The 26,105-nt window shown below is 42.5% G+C and overlaps 1 protein-coding gene across 1 annotated transcript; it reads left to right on the top strand.

Moving 5' to 3' along the window:
- The first annotated feature begins 1,023 nt into the window (after positions 1–1,023).
- Positions 1,024–25,627, top strand: LOC110528480 (phosphatidate phosphatase LPIN2). Its single transcript, XM_090241843.1, has 19 exons — positions 1,024–1,192; positions 4,810–5,010; positions 5,130–5,225; positions 6,964–7,223; positions 9,448–9,555; positions 10,309–10,417; positions 12,537–13,545; positions 13,719–13,815; positions 15,553–15,740; positions 16,038–16,131; positions 16,245–16,314; positions 16,518–16,616; positions 17,196–17,284; positions 17,406–17,544; positions 20,370–20,518; positions 20,664–20,750; positions 21,033–21,300; positions 22,122–22,225; positions 22,492–25,627. The coding sequence occupies exons 2-19, from the start codon at positions 4,819–4,821 to the stop codon at positions 22,637–22,639; spliced, it is 3,306 nt and encodes a 1,101-aa protein (XP_090097969.1). The 5' UTR covers positions 1,024–1,192; positions 4,810–4,818; the 3' UTR covers positions 22,640–25,627.
- Positions 25,628–26,105: the final 478 nt, after the last annotated feature.

Below are 26,105 nucleotides of genomic sequence, written 5' to 3'. Positions count from 1 at the left end.
TTTTTTAAGTGACCCCAAACTTTTTAATGGTAGGGTATATATCATTTATATGTCCAAAAAATTGATGTAGCAACTACAGATTGGCCCTTTAAATATATCAAAAGTGTGCACGTTTGAACATGTGTCCATTAGGCACATGGGTTTTTTTTTATCCGTATGAATTTGATTGAACAATAAAAGCCCAATTTCTATTCCATAGATTTGGATCCGCACTATGTAGCGCATTTTTCATTGGCTGTCCACTGGTTTCAAAAACAATGATTGATAGGCAGCTACAACTTCTTGAATTTAACCACTATTGGGTTCAAATACACATTTAGATTTGTGAACAGCCATCCACAACAACCACCATCTGTAAAGCACAATAATAAGTGACATCCTTATCGCCGTAGACTACACCACTGCTGTCATCCTTACTTCCAAGCGTTTGTTCTAATTGGATAATCTGTGGATGCCGACAGCAGTCGCACCATTGGAAGACATTGCTTCGACTATAGCCGACAAAAACCTATTCCTGCTATTTTCCGCGATCCGTGGTGTGTCATCATACGGGTCTCTGATTTGTGGTCAGATTCGCTCAGGTGGAACAAACTTAAATTTGAGCCTTTTTTCTATGCTGACGTGAATGTCATTGAGAAAATAGAGAATTGTCAAAGATTTTTTTCCACAAACATATTTTCTGAATTTCAAAGTAATCCTCGAAGTAATCATCTAGTTTTTCAAAAGTATCTGTAATCTGATTACAATATTTTTACTGGTAACGTAACGGATTACAATTAGTTTGTGTAATCCCTTACATGTAAGGAATGACATGTAATCTGTTACTCCCCAACCAGCATTCGATAATATATGTTTTATTTATTTAACCTTTATATCCTCAGTTCAATAAGAATGACTTTCATTTACAAGTGTAAATAAAGGCTATTGATGCCGTAGTTTAATACATTTTATTAAACTACGGCATGTTTATTGTGTTTGCCCCAGATTAACCCTTTACGTCTAATTACGTAGCTCTGGGTGCACGCATTGAGTACAAAACAAACCAGAGGCGTGTTCTTTGCTTTTTCCCCATATATTTTAATTGGTTATTCAAATGATTGACTTGCGTCTTCTTCCATTCATAGAATCGTGTGTGCATGCGCCTGAGGTAGGAAGTGTCACTTAATACTTTTTCGGAAACTCTGTCTGCCAGGTAAGATAAAATCAACAGAATCGTGACTTTAGTGTTGTTTAAGAGTTCCAAAATGCCAATAGAACGTTGATGTGTGAGACAATCATACGTTGATATGTTATAAAGCTTTGTTTTGTAAAGTGAACCTAATAGTTGCTATTTCAGCCAGCCGCGTCGCAAGAGACGGGGAGTTGGGTCGATCCTGTTGTTATCCAGAATATGAATTCCCTGACAACTATCTAAATTAGCTATGATGGCTGGCTAGCTGGTAGCCCACCACCAACTGCTTTTAGCTACGCAACTGGTTTGAAAACAATAGATAGTTACCGAATGTAGTCGGTTTTAGACATGCAGACTGCTAGGCTAAGTGTCTGGATGTTCGTCATTATAAAAATAATAAATTAATCATAATTTGGAAGCGCGGTTTGTTTGTCTGACTGACTAGTTAGTTACTATAGCTAGTTAGCACAGCCACAATGTCCAATTTATTTTTGGAAGATTATGGCTACATTTACACAGGCAGCCCAATTCTGATATTTTTCCCACAAATTGGTCTTTTCACCAATCAGATAAGATAGTTTGCCAACAATGGGCAAACAAATCAGAATTGGGCTGCCTGCCTCAAGGTACATTCTGTTCACGACATCTGACGTTCTCCCCCAGTTAGGCATGTCACAGTTTTTGTCCTAATAATACCTTGTTTAAAATCTGACCCATCCCTTAAATTAACAAACTCACTATTGAGGGAGTGAGGATTTTGGCATCAAATTTGATGCTATTAGATCATGTGACCATGGCAAATTCCACCTACACCTGTTTTACAGGTCATGTCATGGCCATTATTTGCTCCACATCAGGGGCATGCTGGTAGCACATATGTCAGAGGTACACACACAGTAAGTGGATGACATTAACAGATGGGATGAGTCTTTATTTATTTTTGCCTCTGGGCTTGTTTGCCTTTGAATTATCTCTACCACTTAGGCTAATTTGAATGAATGGTTCTCCATGGCTATGATGCATGTCGTGGCTAAGATGCGTGTTGTAGCCTGTCTGACACATCAGGACATGTAGAAATCGCACGCTTTGTCTAACGCTTGAAAGGATCAGCAGCAAAGTCACAAGTCATTCGCATACCGGCCATTCATAGTGATCTGAGAAGCCTTACTGCAGCAGTACTACAGTTCAACTAGCTTAATCATGGATGGACGTCTACATGTAAAATAATATGCCTACTCTTGGTTTGTCAGAAATGTATCATCAAATGTCAGTTTTCCCACACCCCCATACTCAATTTGCTCTACCTCCATTTTGTCCATCGTGGGCTTTGTGTCCAGACTCCATTTTACTTCTGACCGCATGTATTATTTCACAAAGTAGCCTAATGTATCACAAAAATTAGCAACCACAACTAGAAAAGCCTGAAATAGCAAAAAGAAGAACACAATCACACCACCATCGCTCTAGCCCAGGAGCTTTCCAGTGGCCCTGCCTACTTTTCTAGAAGCAGCATGGCTAGGTTATTAGGTAAATTGCACTGTGTGGACCTCTACTCACACCATACTTTCTTCCTCACCCCCTTGTGAAGTGTGCACCAACTCACCTTTATTGAAGAATAGCTACTGTAGCCTAAGCTGTTTAACATAGAATTTCAGACAATAGGTCTAAGCAGAGTACCACTATCTCTAAATGTATTGATTTGTTAGGCCTAGAGCCTGTTACATTGTCATAACCTCAGACCTGTCTTAGTAACAAAATAGTTAGCAGTAATCTGCAGTTCAAACAATAACAAAGTGTCAACCAACCACTGATTTCAATGGACAAATATATAATACATTTAAGTGTCTAAAAATGGATGTAGCAAGTGCAGCTATCCCCTTTGAATTAAGATCCATCATGTTTCACCCAATGAATAGGAACTATATAAGGTGTGTTGATTCATCATCATGAGTAGTTCAATTAAATCACATCACTAGATTGTTGTGTTGGTTCTGCAGTGCTGAACCTTGATCTTGATCAGAGCAGTGTATCTTTAACCTATTTCTTTCATTCCAAAGGTCAGTAAAGCTTGTTCGAAACACTTAGGCTAGCCTATTAGCATCTTGGTTTAGCATAACAAAAGATTTGACAGTGGACTTGATCCTGGTACACAAAACATTAGGAACACCTTCCTAATATTGAGTTCTTTTTTCCCTCAGAACAGCCTCAATTCATCGGGCAAGGTGTCAAGTGTTCCACAGGGATGCTGGCCCCATGTTGACTCCAATGCTTCCCACAGTTGGGTCAAGTTGGTGGGCAATTCAAATCAAGTTTTATTTGTCACATACACATGACTAGCAGATGTTAATATGAGTGTAGCGAAATGCTTGTGCTTCTAGTTCCGACAAAGCAGTAATAACCAACGAATAATCTAACCTAACAATTCTACAACTACTACCTTATACAAACAAGTGTAAAGGGATAAAGAATATGTACATAAAGATATATGAATGAGTGATGGTACACAACGGCACAGGCAAGATGCAGTAGATGGTATAGAGTACAGTATATACATATGAGATGAGTAAGGTAGGGTATGTAAACATTATATTAAGTGGCATTGTTTAAAGTGGCTAGTGATACATTTTTTTTTACATCAATTCCATCAATTTCCATTATTAAAGTGACTGGAGTTGAGTCAGAATGTTGGCAGCAGCCACTCAATGTTAGTTGTGGCTGTTTAACAGTCTGATGGCCTTGAGATTGAAAAACAGCTTCTGTCTCTCGGTCCCTGCTTTGATGCACCTGTATTGACCTCGCCTTCTGGATGATAGCGGGGTGAGCAGGCGGCGGTGGTTGTTGTCCTTGATGATCTTTATGGCCTTTCTGTGACATCGGGTGGTGTAGGTGTCCTGGAGGGCAGGTAGTTTGCCCCCGGTGATGCGTTTTGCAAACCTCACTACCCTCTGGAGAACCTTACGGTTGTGGGCGAAGCAGTTGCCGTACCAGGCGGTGATACAGCCCGACAGGATGCTCTCGATTGTGCATCTGTAGAAGTTTGAGTGCTTTTGCTGACAAGCTGAATTTCTTCAGCCTCCTGAGGTTGAAGAGGTGCTGCTGCGCCTTCTTCACAACGCTGTCTGTGTGGGTGGACCACTTCAGATTGTCCGTGATGTGTACGCCAAGGAACTTAACTTACTATCCTCTCCACTTCTTGATACACATGGGAATTGTTCAGAAGGAAAACCCCAGCAGCATTGCAGTTCTTGACACAAAACCGATGCGCCTTGCACCTACAACCATAACTAATTCAAAGGCACTTACATGTTCTGATTTGTCCATTCACCCTCTGAATGGCACACATGGACAATCCATGTCTCATAGCTTAAAAATCCTTCTTTAACCGATCTCCCCCCTTCATCTAAACTGATTTTAAAAAATGGTTTTAACAAGTGACGTCAATAAGGGATCATAGCTTTCACCTGCTTAGTCTATGTCATGGAAAGACCAGGTGTTCCTAATGTTTTGTACTTTCAGTGTATGTAAATATTCTGCTTTACCAACAAACTTGGATGATATATCTCAAATCAATAAGATTGGTAAAGAATTGTGTAAACATTGGACAAGAATTGCCCCTTGACCTGCTTTCTCCCCTCCAGTCCCAGACCATGAACTACGTGGGGCAGCTGGCGGAGACTGTGTTTGTGACGGTCAAAGAACTATACCGGGGCCTCAACCCAGCCACGCTTACGGGGGCCATCGACGTCATCGTGGTGCGTCAGCCCGACGGCAGCCTCCAGTGCTCTCCGTTCCATGTGCGCTTTGGCAAGCTGGGGGTGCTGCGCTCCAAGGAGAAAGTGGTGAGTACGAAGAAGAAGAAGATTGGAGTGTGTGGTGTTGTTTACAAATGGAGGGTGCATGTACTGTATGTAAGCGGATCGTCTCTCACACACACACTGCCTGTGACCGTGTGTTGCAGGTGGACATAGAGATCAATGGGGAGCCAGTTCACCTGCAAATGAAACTGGGGGACAATGGAGAAGCTTTTTTTGTGGAGGAAAATGAGGATTTTGAGGTATGTTTTTAAACATTTTGTTTTGACTATCTGATCCTATAGGTTTGTTCAGTCATGGAGGTGAACCTCTTTATAGTTGTGTTGAGCTAATAGGGAAGGTGACATGATGTAACCTATTTTGTTTCGTCTGTAGCTTATTGATGCTGTACAGTACATTCGGAAGGTATTCAGACCCCTTCACTTTTTCCGTATTTTGTTACGTTACAGCCGTATCCAATTGGCTCATTCATCCCCCTCCTCTCCCCTGTAACTATTCCCCAGGACGTTGCTGCAAATGAGAATGTGTTCTCAGTCAACTTACCTGGTAAAATAACGGATAAATAAATACATTTTAAAATGGCTGAATTTGTATCCCCCCCCCTTCATCAATCTACACATAATACCCCACAATGACAGAGCAAAAACAGGTTTTTAGAAATTTTAGCTAATTTATTACAAATATAAAACTGAAATATCATATTTTACATAAGTATTCAGACCCTTTACTCAGTACTTTGTTGTAGCACATTTGGCAGCGATTACAACCTTGAGTCTTCTTGGGTATGACTCTACAAGCTTGGCACACCTGTATTTGGGGAGTTTCTTCCAGTCGTCTCTCCAGATCCTCTCAAGCCCTGTCAGGTTGGATGGGGAGCGTCACTGCACAGCTATTTTCAGTACTCTCCAGAGATGTTCTATCGGGTTCAAGTCCAGGCTCTGGCTGGGTCACTAAAGGACATTCAGAGACTTGTCCTGAAACCACTCCTGCATTGTCTTGACTGTGTGCTTAGGGTCGTTGTCCTGTTGGAAGGTGAAACTTTGCCCCAGTCTGAGGTCCTGAGCGCTCTGCAACAGGTTTTCATCAACGATCTCTCTGTACTTTGCTCTGTTCATCTTTCCCTCGATCCTGACTAGTCTCCCAGTCCCTGCTGGTAAAAAACGTCCCCACAGCATGATGCTGCCATCACCATGCTTCACCGTAGGGATGGTGCCAGGTTTCCTCCAGACGTGGTACTTGGCATTCAGGCCAAATAGGTCAATCTTGGTTTTATCAGATCAGAGAATCTTGTTTCTTATGGTCTGAGAGTCTTTATTTAGGTGGCTTTTGGTAAACTCCAAGTGGGCTGTCATGTGCCTTTTACTGAGGAGTGGCTTCCGTCTGGCCACTCTAACATCAAGGCCTGATTGGTGGAGTACTGCAGAGATTATTGTTCTGCTGGAAGTTTTTCCCCTCCCCACAGAGGAACTCTGGAGCTCTGTCAGTCACCTCCCTGACCAAGGCCCTTATCCCCCGATTGCTCAGTTTGGTGGTGCCAAACTTCTTCCATTTAAGAAGGATGGAGGCCACTGTATTTTTGGTGACCTTCAATGCTGCAGACATTTTTTGGTAACCTTCTCCAGATCTGTGCCCCGACACAATTCTGTCTCAGCGGTCTATGGACAATTCATTGGACCTCATGGCTTGGTTTTTGCTCTGACATTCACTGTCAACTGGGACCATATATAGACAGGTGTGTGCCTTTTCAAATCATGTCCAATCAATTGAATTGACCACAGGTGGACTCCATTCAAGTTGTAGAAACATCTGAGCTCAATTTTGGAGTCTCATAGCATTATGTAAATAAGGTATTTCTGTTTTTTTTATGATAAGGAACAACTTTGATTAACTTTAGAATAAGTATGTAACGTAACAATGTGGAAAAAGTCAAGGGGTCTGAATACTTTCCCAATGTAATTCAAACCCCACCCCCCCTCCCAGTCCAGAGTGCCAGCCCACCTCTGCACGTCGCCCATCCACATGGAGCTGCTGGAGGTGGCCGAGGAAACCTTAGAGGGGCTCCCCAGTTCCGGAAGCACACGAAGGAAAAAGAGGCGGCGAGTACGCATTCGCTCCGACTCCCACCTAAGAGAAGATGGTAGCTCCTCGTCTGACGAGAGGGAAAGGGAGAGAGCGAGGGAGCAGTCAGGAGAACAGGAGAGCCACTCCAAAGAAGAGCCCAGCACGCCGATGCTTGCCAGGTCACTATCAGGGTTGTTCCACGAATAGATTACATTTTGGGTAGTGTAACAGGTGTCGTTTTAGAGTTCAGAAATCAGCATTTGAAACTTTTCACCTGCATTTTATATTGAAAGTCACTTTGTTTTTGTTGCTTCGATAGAATGATCAGGGGCGTGCACCTATAATTTTCCTTTGATGAAAATACATTGCTGCAACACATTTGGCAGAAAATAGCTTCATTCATCAGATGCGATTTGACGCAAGTTGGCTAGCAGCCACAAAAGTAATTGAGCTTACAATGAAAATGCAAGGTATGTTTTTGCCAAAACGATGCATATTTCTAATGTTTGTCATAGAAAGAATGTAGCCAGCTAAGTTTGCTTGAAATTAGTCTTGCATTTTACCCGAGAAAAGTAGGCTACACCGAGAAAAGTAGCTACACATCTCTCTGCTGATAGAATGCCCATTCGTGAATTCTCATCCGAGTGCAGCTGAAGCACAAAATTAGTCTGAGCAGAAATTACAATGAGATCTGCATTTACAGAACGCAGCAAGATATTTCATATGCGTTTTTATTTTTTGCGTGAAAAACACGGCACTTATAACTTTATTTTAGTTTTTTTATATTGTCATAAAGACCACACGTTCAACTTAATAAAACATATATTTTTCCCATCTCAAAATAAAATGACAGAGTTGAGGTTTTCCATCTTAAATCATCCATAAATAACCTTGTGACAGGGGGAATAGAAGCTTGTTGTGTGCAACAGGGAGAGCAATTCAATGCAAGCTTCACCAAAAAGTTTACATTTTTAAAAGATTTCTAGACTATCTATTAGTGCTCAGCGATTAACCGAAATGTCAGTTATTTTTCAATGTCTAATTGTCCAACTTCAGTTCAGTTGTTTGAATTCCATTTAGCTCGTTACATTTTGTCCATTTCGTTCGCACATTGCATTGCAGTTTCTCAGATAATGCCTAAACTGTGGGACATTGTAGGTAGTTGTAGTTTCTAACAGGCCAATGTTCTACGTACAGTACCAGTCAAGTTTGGACACACCTATTAATTTCACATTTATTTTTTATTTTTACTATTTTCTACATTGTAGAATAATAGTGAAGAAATCAAAACTATGAAATCATACAGTAAACAAAAAAGTGTTCAACAAATCAAAATATATTTTACATTTGAGATTCTTCAAAGTAGCCACCCTTAAAAAAAAAAAAAATGTTTAAAAAATACAATAGAAAAATAACAAATAATTAAAGAGCATCAACATAACAGCAGCGAGGCTATATACAGGGAATACCAGTACAGAGTAAATGTGCGGGGGCACAGGTTAGTCAAGGTAAACAACAAATAAAACAAATGTAATCTACACAACAACTGAAATATTTTAGTAATGTAAATAACTGATGGTTAAAAAGTGATAAGCAGTCACTACTGTCATGGGACTTTTATATAATCGAAAATTCAAAAATGATCAACTTTTCAAACCGAGCTGACCTCATGACTATCTGTGGGTAACGGTTGACATGTTATGCTCGACGGGCTCAGTTTCCCACCACAAAACACCAGAAAATGGACAAAAAGATGTCAACCAGCTGTCCTACTTTTACAGTATAATTTGATTCCATGTTCAATGTTTCTTTTGAAAATATAATTTAAGGTATAATTTCATCATATTAAAAAGAGTTAAGTTGACCTTAAAATGAGGGACTGAAGTAAAGTAATCACATGATAATCTTCAGAAATGATTGTCAAATCCAGAATGTAAGTAGGGCCTTACAATGATGGTGAAAACGTGGACAAATGGTGGCGATAAGTGGGTTAAAATCTTGCTAGAAGTTTGAAAAACTAGAAGAGAGACAGATTTTTGGCAATTAAGAAAGTCTTTATTCATATAAAAAATCTAATTTATTAAATTTTACATGTGGTCTATAATAAAGGGCACTTCATGTAAGATAACAGGCTTTTTAAAATGAAATATTGGTGCACAAATGCTACTTAAAATATCAAAGGGTTGCAAAATGTACTCTTCGTTGAACAACCTATCAACTACAATTTGAAAACATTGCTTCCTTTGGTTGAAAATTACTATTCTATCGGTTTCATTGTGCTGTCCAAGATAAATTAGATTTAGCTAGATTTAGCATCCGGTATGTGTCTTTGAGTGATCAGCTTTAGTGTTCTGAAACCCTGTGGCTGACTTTTTTTTATATATTTCTTTGTCTCCCTAACAGTAAGTCTGTGTACTTCTCGCTGTCAGAGGAGCCGCATGAAGAGTTGGTGGCCGTGCAGACCAGGGACGTCCACCCTCACTCTGATGGAGAGTGGTCCCCCTCAGAGAGGTCAGACACTCAATCAATCAAATGTATTTTATAAATCCCTTTTTTACATCAGCAGTTGTCACAGTGCTTTACAGATACCCAGCCTAAACTCCCAAAGAGCAAGCAATGCAGGCAGAAGCACCGTGGCCACGAAAAACTGAGGAGCCAGGCTCTGAGTGGCCAGTCCTCTTCTGGCTGTACCGATTAGAGATTTAAGAGTACATTTGGCCAGACAACAGGTCAGGCAATTTACCTGCACTCTAAGGGGCAGTTTCCTGGACACAGATTAAGCCTAATCCCAGACCCTTAAAAAAATGATCCAATGAGTTTGCTTTTTGATCCAGGACTAGGATAGTCTAATCTGTGTCCTAGCAACCGCCCCTGGTAGTCAGTTAAAATAAGTTTGTATTTTCATTCTCTTTTACTGCCTGTCCCCCTCTTTCTCCAGTTTATGAACCCTCTGTCACTTTTTCCCTCCTGTCTTTTTTTTCTCCTGCTCTCTCTAATTAGGAAAAACACTCACACATCTGAGGTTAATTGTTACAGGTGTGTGGGAATTATTTGTAATTGTTGTTGAAATAAGAAAAAAAACCTGCACGCTCCGCTTGCCGCTATCAGTTGTTTATCTAGCTTAGTTTACGTGTGCATGACCTTCGTCAGAGCCTTCTGAGAGCTTCTTCTGCCCCCCCCATCTCGTTCTGTCTCTCTTTCTCAACAGTTTCTCTCTCTCTTTCCTTCAGTTAATTAGCCTCTCTCTGTGTCTTCTATTTCCAGTGTGTTCTATAGTCGTTCTTCCTCCCCCAAGAGTGACTCTGAGCTGCTGGTGAAGCCTCCGGAGTCTTCAGGTCTTCCGATGCAGTGGAACTGGGGCGGCTTTCCCGAGGTATAACATAACAGGGCATATTGAGGCCATAACTGGGTGTACAGGTGTCATAACACGGCATATGTGTCATAATGGGACAGAGAGGTCATAACAGGAAGTACAGGTGTCATAAAAGGACATTAGGGATGTAACAATTCACTGATGGGCGTCCATCCCTGGTTCAAAAGTGGCATGAATTGGTCCGAAAATTATTTAACACATCATGAACAGCCGCTTCACTAATATATTTTTTTACTCATATAATTGTATTCCCCCCCCTCCAAAAATATCTAATATTTTGTGACTGAGTTGATGTGTCCTCTCCTTCAGTAGCCTAACTAACTACGCATGTAAATGTGTATGAGTCATTGATCTTTAAGTCTGATAACAACTGTGCACAGAGTGCAGCTGCTCATGCCAACCAGAGCCTCCCTGATCTAATATTCCTAGCATCTTCAGCATTCAAATGTTTGTAAAATGGCTTTCGCAATGTCAACTCATAGGCTTTATTAGTTGGGTGACAACCAATGTTATTTGCATGGTCATTGTTACCAAATGCACTGTAGGCTACCGGAGTGTCACAACTCACTGCTGCTGATTGGGGCTTTTCGATTGCCAGGTTCACCATTGGAAAGATGCAGGTAGTTTTGCTTTAAATAGTCAGTTTATTTGGTCATTTTTACATGGCCAGGGTAAAGTTGTAATTTCTGCTGTACTTATTTTGAACTGCACTGTAGGCCTATGGTCTGAGCAAGAGTCTGAGTAGAGCAGCTCTCAAAGTTCTAAACATTTAGCAGATGCTCAAATCCAGAGTGACTTAGACAGGCGCAATTAGGGTTATGTGCCTTGCTGAAGGTCACATTGACAGATTTTTTTTTCTCACCAAGTCTGCTCGTGGGATTCAACACTCTTTACCGATAGACTACCTACCGCCCCAAATGGTCAAAACCGTTCACTTTTAAGACTGGGGTGAATTCCAAAGCTGTTCTATAATAATTGCTAATTTCTACAGATAAATATTGACATATTACTAGCGCCCCAAAAAATGTGCTGCTAAAATGCCAAGTTAATTGGTTCCCCCCCCTCCCACACACTCACACAGTACAGTCGTTCTTGTACTGTATCAGAGCCCATGTATCTAGATGCGAATCGAATCGTGGTTGAAAGGCACATACCTACATGACACAGGACGTACAGGTGTCATAAAAAGTTTGTTCAGTAGCTCCCATCACCACACTGCTTTGTTTTCCCTGCTCCCTCTAGATGTGTCCAACGGAGAGAGGGAGGGTGGAGGTGCAGCATGTCTCTGCTGGCATCCACTGCTCGGACAGCTCCCACTTCCGCACCATCCAGCGGCAGGACTCCTTCGACGTTATCAATGTTATTTGCATGGTCATTGTTACCAAATGCACTGTAGAAAATATTTTTACCGACAGAGTTGTGTAGGCTACCGGAGTGTCACAACTCACTGCTGCTGATTGGGGCTTTTCGATTGCCAGGTTCACCATTGGAAAGATGCAGGTAGTTTTGCTTTAAATAGTCAGTTTATTTGGTCATTTTTACATGGCCAGGGTAAAGTTGTAATTTCTGCTGTACTTATTTTGAACTGCACTGTAGGCCTATGGTCTGAGCAAGAGTCTGAGTAGAGCAGCTCTCAAAGTTCTAAACATTTAGCAGATGCTCAAATCCAGAGTGACTTAGACAGGCGCAATTAGGGTTATGTGCCTTGCTGAAGGTCACATTGACAGATTTTTTTTTCTCACCAAGTCTGCTCGTGGGATTCACTCTTTACCGATAGACTACCTACCGCCCCAAATGGTCAAAACCGTTCACTTTTAAGACTGGGGTGAATTCCAAAGCTGTTCTATAATAATTGCTAATTTCTACAGATAAATATTGACATATTACTAGCGCCCCAAAAAATGTGCTGCTAAAATGCCAAGTTAATTGGTTCCCCCCCCTCCCACACACTCACACAGTACAGTCGTTCTTGTACTGTATCAGAGCCCATGTATCTAGATGCGAATCGAATCGTGGTTGAAAGGCACATACCTACATGACACAGGACGTACAGGTGTCATAAAAAGTTTGTTCAGTAGCTCCCATCACCACACTGCTTTGTTTTCCCTGCTCCCTCTAGATGTGTCCAACGGAGAGAGGGAGGGTGGAGGTGCAGCATGTCTCTGCTGGCATCCACTGCTCGGACAGCTCCCACTTCCGCACCATCCAGCGGCAGGACTCCTTCGACATGGGCTTGGAGCCCGGGGTCCGCTTTGTCCGAGAGAGCAGTAGCGTCACGGTGGTGGTCAGGCCCACGCCCAGGACCGGACCAGCGGTCCAACCCACAGAAAGTTCACGCATAGACCTGGAGAGAGCCTCCAATATGACCCACTCCACCCCGAATCACCACACCTCAGAGCTTCTCTCAGAACCGCTAACATTGGCATCGTTAGCGATGGCTAGCATAGAATCGCCCCAAGCCCCAGGGCCTAGAAAAACAAAAATGCAGCCACAAGTAGAGACCCAGCAGGCAGGGGATGAAGTAGCCGAGGAGTCCCCATCCAACCCGGAGCTGGAAGACTCCAGAAACTCCCTGGCTAACACAATTAGTATGGCTAATGTAGACAACACTGATAGACAAGCTAGCGAAGAAAGCTCAGCACATGTTGAATGTGTAGCTAACAACATGGTTAGCCAAGTTGAAAACGACTGTATAGACACACATATCCCATCCATCCAAGGTAGCAAAGCTGGCACAATCAGCGCAGACAGGCTAGCTAGCGACAGCACAGCTGCTTTAGATAACAAGGCTAGTTTGGCTAACACAACTAGCTATGCCAGTGCAGCCAACTTAGGTCTCATTACCACAGAGTATCTGGGTAGCAGAGCACAATCAGAACAGCACAGTGCCTTTCCAGAACCCAATGGACAAGGGCCAGAAGTTGTCTTGAGTGAGGGTGACAGCGGGATTGAGCCCTGCACCGAGGGAGGGGAGAACACAGAGAACGGCTCTGTAATGATGGACATAGCCACAGACGGCTCCCTGACCAATCAGGCTGCAGAGAGTGTCGGAGTGACAGACCTGTTGGCCACTGAGGCTCTGGGGGAGGAGCAGTCTAGCTCAGCAGAGCACCAGGACAAGAAGAAAGGTGAGAAACCGATCTCGTCTCACTCCCTAAACCCTGGGCACGCATCCTGTAGATCTGAGAGGATTTGACAGGTATACGCATTATAGTAACATCTTCAAGAGAATTTGAGTGTTGGTTTTGACATGACATTGAATTGTGTGGTCTGTCTCTGCTGCTGTGCTGTGTGAACACAGGTAAACGCAGTCAGCACCTTGGACCCTCTGACATCTACCTGGATGACTTGTCTAACCTGGACCCAGAGGTGGCAGCTCTCTACTTCCCACCTAAAAGGTAAAGGGCTCCCAGCTCTCCTTCCGTTCGTCCTTCCTTTTCTTCCTCAATAGCATGCAGTGAATTCATATTAGACGAAAAGCCGAAACAAGTATGACATCCTAGCATTGAAAGTGCAGGTTGGCATTTATTGTCATGCATCTTGCACTGGAGGCAGCTCTGCAAAGTCAGAAAATCAGATTTTAAACTTAACCACACTACTAAACCTAAAGTGTAACCCTAACCAAGACCAAAAAAGCTCCTTTTTGTTTTCAGGAATTTATATAGCCAATTTTGACTCAAATTGGCCCATCTAGTGAAAATTGCTCAGTTCTGCCTCCAGGGCAAGATTCATGACAGTGAACGTCAACCTGCGTTTAAACCCTTGTCCTACAATTCTCTCACCCACACCCCCCACCCCGTGGAAATCAAATAATAAAATCTCCATTAAGAATGAATTTGCTTAAGCTAGAGAGATGCTTTTTTTTTGTTGCATTGTCTGCTTCTCAATCCACGAAATCTGCTGATATCACCCTTCCACATCAGCGGTGAAATGAGGTAGAGCTAGAGCAGTGTTTGTCAGACCATGATGCATTCCAAAAATCGGTCTTCTCACGAAAACGTCTGTAGCATCCGAACGGTTTGGCCTGAACTATTATGAACCCTATATTGACAGATGACTAAATACTACCCCCACAAGCCTCTTGGGACTCCTTTGAAGCTCCCCAGTACTAGTTTAAAAAATGAATGGAAGTGTGTATATATGGAGATAAATGCATGTAAAACAAAATATAAAATCTTTCTTATGTCTCTCAGAAATAGGGCTGACATTTCAGAACAAACTTCCTTTAGATTTTTTGGGGGGACTATCTGTTGTAACATGTAGTGAATCTGTTATTCAATGCATTTCTATTGGCTAATAGCAGTAATGCAAAATTCAATGTTCCCTCTAGATGGTTAAAGCATACAAAATATTTAATGTCACATTATCTAACTTTCTATTTTTGTATACCCAAAATGCCTACTATTTAGAATGCAAGTACAGGTATTCGGACATGGCCAGTGAGCTTACATAGTAGGTGAGTGCATGGATTCTAACATGGAGCTACTTATCGTTAGAACGGACATTACTCTTTATCAACTGGGGTTTTCATGCCCCACAGAATTATGTTTTGGTATTTCCCATGGAATGGAGGTCAACAGGCAATGGATTTCATAATATGTAGCCCAAAATATGTCACCTTTTTCCCCACTTCTGTTGAGAAATGACCCAAGTTCCCAGTTGGCATGCCTTCCGCAATCCACACTTACTCAGTGTCAAGGATGACACAAATCAGTTAACTATGTGTACAATGTAGCAGGATGCGTTCCCTAACCAGATCATGAGTAATGTTATCTTATTTTAGGCTTGACTGTGTCCTCACAAGGCAGGTCACACTGGTAGGGACTCACATGGACATTGGCAAACATAAGATATCATAGACTGTATCACATCCTATACCAAATCAATAGTCATTTTTGAGTGTTTCTCAAAGTTAACCTATTGATCCCACTCCTGAATAGCACCTGATAAATGCAACAGCTTGGAACTTTCTATTCCCTCATAGTGATGAAATATTAGTGTTAGATTATCCATTATGTACATGGAATTAGCATGGGGATCAATTCCATTTCAACTCAGGCAATTCACTTCTCAAGTAAACACGTAAAAGGCATAGTGGTAGAAGATTTTGCTAATGGTTATGCCTCTCCACTCAGTGAGGCAGAAGGATGCTCGCAGCTCAGTGCGGAGCAAGGGTCCGGTTCTGGTAACCAGTCTCCCCAGTCGGTGGGCAGTGGGGCCATGGACAGCGGCACAGAGTACCTGTCTGACTCTACCACCGACCACATGGACGTTAGCATGTCCCTCTGCGGCCACACCGGCCACACCAGTCAAATCAACAAAGGTGTGTGTGTGTGTGTACAGATGTGGATCCTAATTTGATCACCCTGTTGCAGAATAACTTTCCTGCGATGTCTATTTCTGTGCAGCTGTGTATGTGTCCGATGGAAGGAACCACATCCGCTCACCATTAGCTGCTTCTAGTGATGATCTTTAACAAGCTAGAGAGAACAATGAAGACTGACCTTTTTTTAGATGAAATAGGAACACGTGGTAACCTATGCATTCTTACCAGTTTCTAACAGTTGGATTGATGAGACTTTTTCTTGACTTTCTCTATTGCAATTTGCCTCTGTTCCAGATCAGTTTATGGAGCACGTTGTGAACTACCAGGATTTGGTGAGCAACCCTGGAATCATTGAAGATCCAAACCTGGTTATCTGCATCAACTCAAAGTAAGTGTTAGTTGCATTTGGTAATGTATAATATGTTGTTTGCTTGTAGTTCTGCCATCATATTTTGAATGTGTCTGTCCATTGACAAATTTGTTTTTTTTGTGCTCTTTTAGGTATTATAACTGGGCAGTGGCTGCCCCTATGGTCCTGTCAATGCAAGTTTTTCAAAAGAATATACCAAAGGTAAATCTCTAATCTTTACCCTTGTTCACTTCCCTTCGTGAATTTGAAATTAAATGACGAGTATAAATAAATATGAAGGGAAGTTTCTCTCTGGCTCATACCTACTGACACCAATGTATGGGGAGTAGTGTACGAGTGCACACTTCAGGAGGAAGTAGGGAAAGTGGTGACAGGTGTGATCTTTAACCTTGTACTGTATGTAGAGTGCCATTGACCAGCTGGTGAAGGACAAGATGCCCAAAAAGTCTGGCCGCTGGTGGTTCTCCTGGAGGAGGAAGGACATGGACACTAACTCAAACCAGGTAGCCTATCACAGGGTTTCTCAATCCATGCTAGGATTGTGTTCAGTAGGCACAAAACGGAAGAAAAAAGGAAGGTACTATCTGAACTTGTCCAATAAGAAACAATCGTTTTATTTTCAGTTGCAACATGTTTTGCTAGGGTGTCACATAATTAACACGACCCAGGTTTTCTGGGAACCCCCAACCATTACTCATGTTGTTCCTGTCCAGCACACCTTATAATTAACATTTTAGTCAGTTTGGCATTTCATGAATCATCATCGTATTTAATTAAGCAATAAGGCACAAAAGGCTGTGCTATATCATGAATATAGTCACAGATAAATGCTGTTGAAAGAAATTCAAGAGAAGGTTCGGACAGCATCGTGGACATGATGATATTCTTATGGCGGCGCAGTGATAACGCTGAAGGAACTGTTAGCAGGCATAGGTGTGCCAATTTCAGCAAATACGCCACAGCTTTGAACACTGCTCGTCCAATCAGCATCCAGGATCCAAACTACCCGTTTTATAATGAAGGATAATGGTAACGAGCCGCCTAACAACAACAATATGTTTCTTTGTCTTTCCCTATGGCAGACTGGAGAGAACTCTAAGCAGGACCAAGAGGAGGCACAGACCAAGAATGATGTCTCAACCTCTGTGTCTGGTCCCTCAACAACCATACTGTGAGTGATTACACACACACACACACACACACACACACTGTTCCTCATGCGTAACGCATATGACCGATTTTAGTTTATTTTAGCTGATGGACTAGTAATTCTGCCATGTGTGACTTTTCAGGGCGACTCTGGATGACCTGACTAGTGACGAGGAGGCGGGCCTAGGCAGAGTGGGCAACCTATCATCAGAGACCATAAACACTGCCCAGTGTTTTAGCCAAATGTACCGCAAGTCCCTACGCCTCACCTCCGAACAGATAGTACGTCATCACTGCCACACACACACCAGTAATTGTTCTGCCATTGATATCCTTGGGCGGGCCGCCTAAGCATTTTTTCGGATCGCCTAAGTCCATTCCTTTTTTGGGATCGAAAAATGTTTTCCTTGTAAACTTAAATGACTGAAACCCGATATACAGTGTTGTGAAAAAGTATTTGTCCCCAGAGCAGAATTCATGGTTCCTTCTATTAAGGCATGTCGTCCAGGTACTGAGGCAGCAAAGCATCCCCAAATTAACACACTACAACCACCATGCTTGACCGTTGGTATAAGGTTCTTACTATGGAATGCAGTGTTTGATTTGTCAGGCATAATGGGACCCATCTCATCCAAAAAGTTATTATTTTGACTAATCTTGTCTATAGAATTCTTCCAAGAGTCTTGATGATCATCCAGGTTATTTTTGGCAAACTTGAGTCAACTTTTTGGTCAAGCGTGGTGGTAGTGTGACGGTTTGGGGATGCTTTGCTGCCTCAGGACCTGGACAGCTTGCCTTAATAGAAGGAACCATGAATTCTGCTCTGTATCAGACAATTCTACAGGAGAATGTCAGGCCATCCATCTGTGAGATGAAGCGCAGCTGGAACATGCAACAAAACAGACAGTGATCCAAAACACACAATCAAGTCAACATTAAATGGTTAAAACTAGACATTTTTAGTTTTGGAACGGCCTAGTCAAAGTCCAGAACTAATCCCAATTGAGATGTTGTTGCAGTCCATGCTTGAAAACCAACACATTTCACTGAGTTAAAGCAGTTTTGCATACAAGAGTGGGCCAACATTCTTCCACAGCGATGTGAAAGACTGATCAACAACTACAGTAAGCATTTGGTTGCTGTCATTGAGTGTAAGGGGGCAATTACTTTACACAGGGGAATCAGTTGTTGAATAACTTTGTTAATTAAAAAATATATATATATATAAATTTGTACGCTCTGGTTCCCTTTATCTACTAAGTTTTGTTTGAAGATCCAATTTAACATTCTGTAGCAAAAATAGAGAATCAGAAAGGGTGCAAATACTTTTTCACAGCACTAACTTGTATAGAAAAGGTAATGGATCAACAGTACCAGTCAAATGTTTGGAAACACCTACTCATTAAAATTTTATTATCTTTTTTACTATTTTCTACATTGCAGAATAATAGTGAACACATCAACTATGAAATAGCACATATGGAATCATGTAGTAACCAAAAAAGTGTTAAACAAGTCTAAATCTATTTTATATTTGAGATACTTCAAAGTAGCCACCCTTTTCCTTGATGACAGCTTTGCACACTCTTGGCATTCTCTCAACAAGCTTCACATGGAGTGCTTTTCGAACAGAGTTCCCACATATGCTGAGCACTTGTTGGCTTCTTTTCGTTCACTCTGCGGTCCAACTCATCCCAAACCATCACAAATGGGTTGAGGTCGGGTGATTGTGGAGGCCAGGTCATCTGATGTAGCACTCCATCACTCTTTTTCTTGGTCAAATAGTCCTTATACAGTCTGAAGGTGTGTTGGGTCAGTGTCCTGTGGAAAAACAAATGATAGTCCCACTAAGCGCAAACCAGATGGGATGGCGTATCGCTGCAGAATGCTGTGGTAGCCATGCTGGTTAAGTGTGCCTTCAATTCTAAATAGATCACTGACAGTGTCACTAGCAAACACCATCACACCACCACCTCCATGCTTCACGGTGGGAAGTATACATGCAGAGATCATCCGTTCACCTACTCTGTGTCTCACAAAGACACGGCGGTTGGAACCAAAAACCAAAAATGTGGACTCCATTGCTCGTGTTTCTAGGCCCAAGAAAGTCTCTTCTTATTGGTGTCTTAGTAGTGGTGTATTTGCAGCAATTCGACCATGAAGGCCTGATTCACGCAGTCTCCTCTGAACATGTTGAGATGTGTTACTTGAACCCTATGAAGCATTTATTTGGGCTGAAGTGTCTGAGGCTGGTAACGCTAATGAACTTATCCTCTGCAGCAGAGGTAACTCTGGGTCTCCCATTCCTGTGGCGGTCCTCGTGAGAGACAGTTTCATCAGAATGCTTGATGGATGGTTTTTGTGACTGCACTTAAAGAAACCTAAGTTCTTGATATTTTCTGCATTGACTGACCTTCATGTCTTAAAGTAATGATGGACTGTAATTTCTTTGCTTATTTGAGCTGTTCTGGCAATAATATGGACTTGGTCTATTATCAAATAGGGCTATCTTCTGTATACCACACCTACCTTGTCAACTGATTGTCTCAAACTCATTAAGAAGGAAAGAAATTCCACAAATTAACTTTTAACAAGGCACAGCTGTTAATTGAAATGCGTTCCTGGTGACTACCTCATGAAGCTGGTTGAGAGAATGCCAAGAGCGTGCAAAGCTGTCATCCAGGCATAGGGTGGCTACTTTGAAGTATCTAAAATATATTGTTTGAATTATAACACTTTTTTGGGGTTACTGCATGATTCATAGTTTTGATATCTATACTATTATTCGACCAATGTAGAAAATATTTAAAATAAATAAAAAATCCTGGAATGAGGAGGTGTCTAAACTTATGTATGTAGAATCGCAGGACATTTGCTTTAAAACTGCAAACATTTCTCAGGTCCATGGAGAATGTGCAGAATTGCAGTAAATTGTTTTAAAAATGCTAAATGTTCTCTACACCACCAAGATGGGGGGCCTCCAAAATGTTGGCAAGGCAGAGGAGCCGACTGTGTCCCCCTGCCACGCCCACCACCAAAGCCCGTTTGATCCAGAAAAAACCCTGCACACACACTGCCTCATAATCCCTACCCTGTGTTGTGATCAGGAGCGGTTGAACCTGCGTGAGGGGGCCAACAAGGTTATGTTCAGCGTAACCACTCAGTACCAGGGCACCTGTCGCTGCGAAGCCGCCATCTACCTGTGGAACTGGGACGACCACGTCGTCATCTCAGACATTGATGGCACCATCACAAAGTGAGTGTGTGTTTGTGTGTAAGAAAGGTACTACCTTGTGCTTTTAGAGACAGTTTAGCACCATCATGGCCCAGTATGATCCAATATGTATGTACATGTGAATGTGTGTTCAATGCTTTATGATCTCTCTCCTTGCCCATTACAGGTCTGATGCCCTGGGTCATATCCTACCTCAGCTGGGGAAAGACTGGACACACCACGGCATTGCCCGTCTCTACCACAAAATCCACCAGTAAGTCACACCAGGGTCCTGTTCAGTAGATGTCTAGATAGTCCCTCTCTTTTTCAGTCTGTTTTCTTCTGTTAGGTTCATAATGAACAAGATGCAGCCATTCCCTCCATCATCAGTATTTACTGTGCATGTGTTGGTTCCAAAACTCTATTTTGAGCCAAAATGAGAACATTGTGAAACAACACTTCCTGCTCAATGGAAGCCAGTGATAACTTACAAGATGCTTGTATCCAGTTGTTGTTTTATTAATGGGTAACCCCTCCCTCTCGCTCTCCCTTCTAGAAACGGATACAAGTTCCTCTACTGTTCGGCGCGGGCCATCGGCATGGCTGACATCACCAAGGGCTACCTGCAGTGGGTGAACGACAAAGGCACCGTCCTCCCCAAGGGCCCCGTGCTGCTGGCCCCCAGCAGTTTCTTCTCTGCCCTGCACAGAGAGGTGGTAGAGAAGAAGCCGGAGGTGTTCAAGATTGCCTGCCTCACCGACATCCGAGACCTGTTCAACCCCCAGAGGAAGCCCTTCTATGCAGCCTTTGGCAACAGGACCAATGTGAGTCACACACAGGCCTTGTCCGATTCCCTGACTTAAGTTTTTAGTAGTAGGCGCTTTGGGAAAATATAACGTTTTATAGGGGACCAAATGAACAAATGGCGGGAAACACAATTATGCATTTGAGCCAAGTATGTTGATATGTTTTGCTCACTGTATACCAAACATATATTTTTTTGTACTTTTACCCCCTTTTCATGATATCCAATTGGTAGTTAATCTTGTCCCATCGCTGCAACTCCCGTACGGACGCGGGAGAGGCGAAGGTCGAGAACCATGCGTCCTCCTGAAACACGACACTGCCAAGTCGCACTGCTTCTAGACGCACTGCTCGCTTAACCTGGAAGCCAGCCGCACCAATGTGTCGGAGGAAACACCGTACAACTGGCGACAGTCAGCGTGCATGCACCGGGCCTGCCACAAAGAGTCGCTAGAGCGCAATGAAACAAGGACATCCCAGCCCGGCCAAACCCTTCCTAACCCGGACAACGCTTTGCCAATTGTGCACCGCCTCATGGGTCTCCCGATTGCGGCCGACTGCGAGACAGCCTTGGATTGAACCCGTGTCTGTAGTGACGCCACTAGCGCCTTAGACCGCTGCACCACTCGGGAGGCCCACTGTATACATTTTTACTAAACAGTACTTTCTAAATAGTATGTAGTATGATTAGTCCACTGTATGTAGTTTTAGTAAGTAAGTAAGACAGATTTTAGACACTGCCACACACACACACAGCTGACTCACTGTCTGTGTTTGGCAATCGTTTTTTTTTTTGTATTTTAAATAAACCTTAAATCAAGTGTTGTCTGGGCTTTCCCAGGATGCCAATGCTTATAAGGAAGTGGGTGTCCCTGACACCAGGATCTTCACTGTGAACCCCAAGGGAGAGCTCATTCAGGAGAAGAACAAAGGGAGCAAGTCCTCGTAAGTACACTAGCCACAGGAGTGACGGTCATCAGTCCCCACCCCTCAAAAGTGCACACTAAATACATACAGTACAGTTTGTCTTGATTTAATAATTATTTTATAAAAAAATGTTAAAATGCTCCTGATAACAGCATGCTTTGGTTTAGAGCATGCTGTCATGTCTGTTCCAAGATGCGGAATCGATCACTCCTAATAATTACAGCTGAATTTATAGAGCTGTGATAGCTCCGGCACATTATTGTGTGTGTGTGTGTGTGCCACAGGTACACTCACCTGAGCGAGCTGGTGGAGCACTTCTTCCCTATGATCTCTGAGGATGGGAGGTCGTCCTCCTTCGACTGCCCCGAGTTCAGCCACTTCTCCTACTGGAGAGAGCCCCTACCACCACTGGACCTGTCTACTCTGGATTAGACACACACACAAACACACACACACACACACACTCGCCACGTGACCTGTCCACTCTGAATTAGACACACATACACCACTGGACCTGTCCATTCTGGATTAGACACACACTCGCCACTGGACCTGTCCACTCTGAATTAGACACACACACACACACACTCGCCACTGGACCTGTTCACTCTGGATTAGACACACACACACTCACCTCTGGATTAGACACACACACTCGCCACTGGACCTGTCCACTCTGGATTAGTCACACACACACACACACTCGCCACTGGACCTGTTCACTCTGGATTAGACACACACACACTCACCTCTGGATTAGACACACACACTCGCCACTGGACCTGTCCACTCTGGATTAGTCACACACACACACACTCGCCACTGGACCTGTCCTCTCTGCATTAGACACACACTCGCCACTGGACCTGTCCACTCTGGATTAGACACACACACACACACACTCGCTCGCCACTGGACCTGTCCACTCCGGATTAGACACACACACAGACACTCGCTTGCCACTGGACCTGTCCACTCTGGATTAGACACACACACACACACACACACACACACACTCGCCACTGGACCTGTCCACTCTGGATTAGACACACACACACACACACACACTCGCCACTGGACCTGTCCACTCTGGATTAGACACACACACACTCGCCACTGGACCTGTCCTCTCTGGATTAGACACACACACACTCGCCTCTGGATTAGACACACACACACTCGCCACTGGACCTGTCCTCTCTGGATTAGACACAGATTAAGGCAGCCTTCCGCACCTCTCTGTTTCAGAGGTGTTGGGTTAAATGCATTAGACACATTTCAGTAGAAGCCTTTCAGTTGTACTACTGACTAGACAACTGTACAACTGACTGGTTTTCCTTTCTCCTTCTCTCTCATCACCCCTTTTTCCCCTCTTTCGATCCCTTTGAGTTCCGAAATATTTTTAATTGATAAGCCAGGAATATTGTAGATGTGCAAGGTTCTCATTTAATATACTCTGTTTTATGTTGATTCATCTGATGCAATTGAAAACTAAAGTTTCTGGCGTTCAGCTAAATGTACACATGCACAGATGACACTGCATTTTACGCAACACTATATACTTCATATTGTGCAATACTTGATTGCAAAAAGACATACTGCACTGGCCATACCATATTGCCATTATCCAAATGATACTGGCGCAATGTGCATTTGTGCTGCTCAAGAATTCCAGTTACATTTTAGTTGTTTAGCACAGGGTTTTCCAAACTTTGACTCAGGCCCACCTTTCCAGTATTTGGGAACATCCCAAATACATTCCAGGGTTGAGTAAATTGACTGTTTGGGTAATTGAAATGGCCATGGTCTGGTCTGAAACGGTGCCTTTTTGCTTATGATTTATATGCTTTCATATTTAAAGGGGTACTTAGGGATTTTATCTACTTCACGAGGGTCAGATGAACTCATGGATACAATTTGTATCTCTCTGCGTACAGTTCGAAGGAAGTTGCTAACTAGCACACGTAGTCAGTTGACTGGATATCTATTGGTATCTGCTACCACTTCGACTTCCAAGTCATTGTGCTAATGCAAGTTAGTATTGGCTCACAAAACTACCTCTAACTTCCTTCATACTGGAGACAGGAGCTGTGTTCGAATACCCATACTACATACTTAATGAGTATATACTATTAGTTAATTTTAGTATACTTACTGTAAACGTCCTTTCAGTTGAGCGTGAGCGTACTAGCGCTTCCCGTCTACCGGAAGTTTTTTGCTGTTGCTATGCAACTTCTTGCTAGCATAACAAATTACTAGCAAGACAGTTTACGAGTAAATTCAATATGGAGTGCCCGAGTGCGCTCTGAGCGTTGTCAGATTGTCCTTTCATAAATTCAGAGCGTTTCAATCTGAGCTTCAGAACGCACACTGGATACTGGCCCGTTCTGTCCACACAAGGGCATTCAAGCTAACTTGCTAGCTACTTCCAGACACAAATGAAAGAACACCTCACTCTGACCATTTACTCGCCCAAGCAGAGCTGGTTTTCCAGAGCGTTGGTGACTGCTGCTGGAAACAATCTAATTATGCCTTTTTTTTTTGTTGCCGATGTTCACTGTCAGTGGCTATATTCAACTGGGGTTTGAGCGTTAGTAAATTCATCAGTTATTCTGCGCTCTGCCACATGTGCACTCAGACGAGAGTGCTCTGGAATCAAAGTAGATAGCCAGAGCGAATTTGTGAACGCACAATGACTATACCACTTAGCTAAACTAAGAATAACGGGAGTAATCAAGTCACTAATCGTTGGGTAGTTAGTTAGATAGCATATAGTAAATATTCTGGCAAGTTCGATGTATTAGTAGCCAACTAACCTTAGATAGCTAGCTAACATACTGGTACATAGTGCTGTAATGATATGCTATGCGCTTTGTAAGGATGGTGTAGCTAACAAATTGTCAGCCAAGGTAACTTAGTTGAAAAGTAATTTTATTACATTTCTCATTTTCTTGAACGTTTGTCATAATTAGTTAAACCAATGCATTTGTATCCGCTCTCGGACTTCGGCTGCTTATTTTCTTCAAATCTGAAAACGTTGAAGTCACGCCTATTTTCTGAATTACATTATAGGCCCTTAAGCACGGAAAGAGTGTCCACTGCTTGTATACTTCGTATTTTGACATATAGTATTCGAACACAGCTATAGACATGGTATCTACGAGTTCACCGGATTCTTAAGAAGTAGATAAATGGCCTCATCGGCATTTTGGCAAAGTATCCCTTTAATTATATTTAGAAATATATATATTTTTGTCATCCTAAGTGATACCAATTACTCTGTTTAGAGAGACATTGCATTGGACCCGAAGATCCTTGTTGTTATTTTCAAATGATCTACACTGAAGAAAATATAAACACAAAATGTAAAGTGTTGGTCCCATGTTTCATGAGCTGAAATAAAATATCCCAGAAATGTTCCATGTGCACAAAAAGCTTATTTCTCTCAAATGTTGTTAACTAATTTGTTTACATCCCTGTTAATTAGCATTTCTCCTTTGTCAAGATCACCCTTCCACCTGACAGGTGTGGCATATCAAGAAGCTAATTAAACAGCATGATCATTACACAGGTGCACCTTGTGCTGGGGACAAAAAGCCACTCTAATGTGCTATTTTCTTACACAACACAATGCCACAGATGTCTCAAGTTTAGAGGGAGCGTGCAATTAGCATACGGACTGCACAGATGTCCACAATAGCTGTTGCCAGATAGTTTAATGTTAATTTCTCTACCTTAAGCCACCTCCAATGTTTTAGTAAATTTGGCAGTATAAAAGCAAAATGCAACAATTTCAGAGATTTCACATAAGGAAATCGGTCAATTTAAATAAATTCATTAGGCTCTAATATATGAATTTCACATGACTGGTTACAGATTCCTTTAAAAAAAGGTAGGG

Source organism: Oncorhynchus mykiss, chromosome 7 (genome assembly GCF_057628025.1).
Source record: "Oncorhynchus mykiss isolate SJ-2025 chromosome 7, ASM5762802v1, whole genome shotgun sequence".
NCBI classification, from domain to species: Eukaryota; Metazoa; Chordata; class Actinopteri; order Salmoniformes; family Salmonidae; genus Oncorhynchus; species Oncorhynchus mykiss.
The sequence above is the reverse complement of the archived record's forward strand: the minus strand, read 5'-3'. Positions and strand labels throughout refer to the sequence as shown.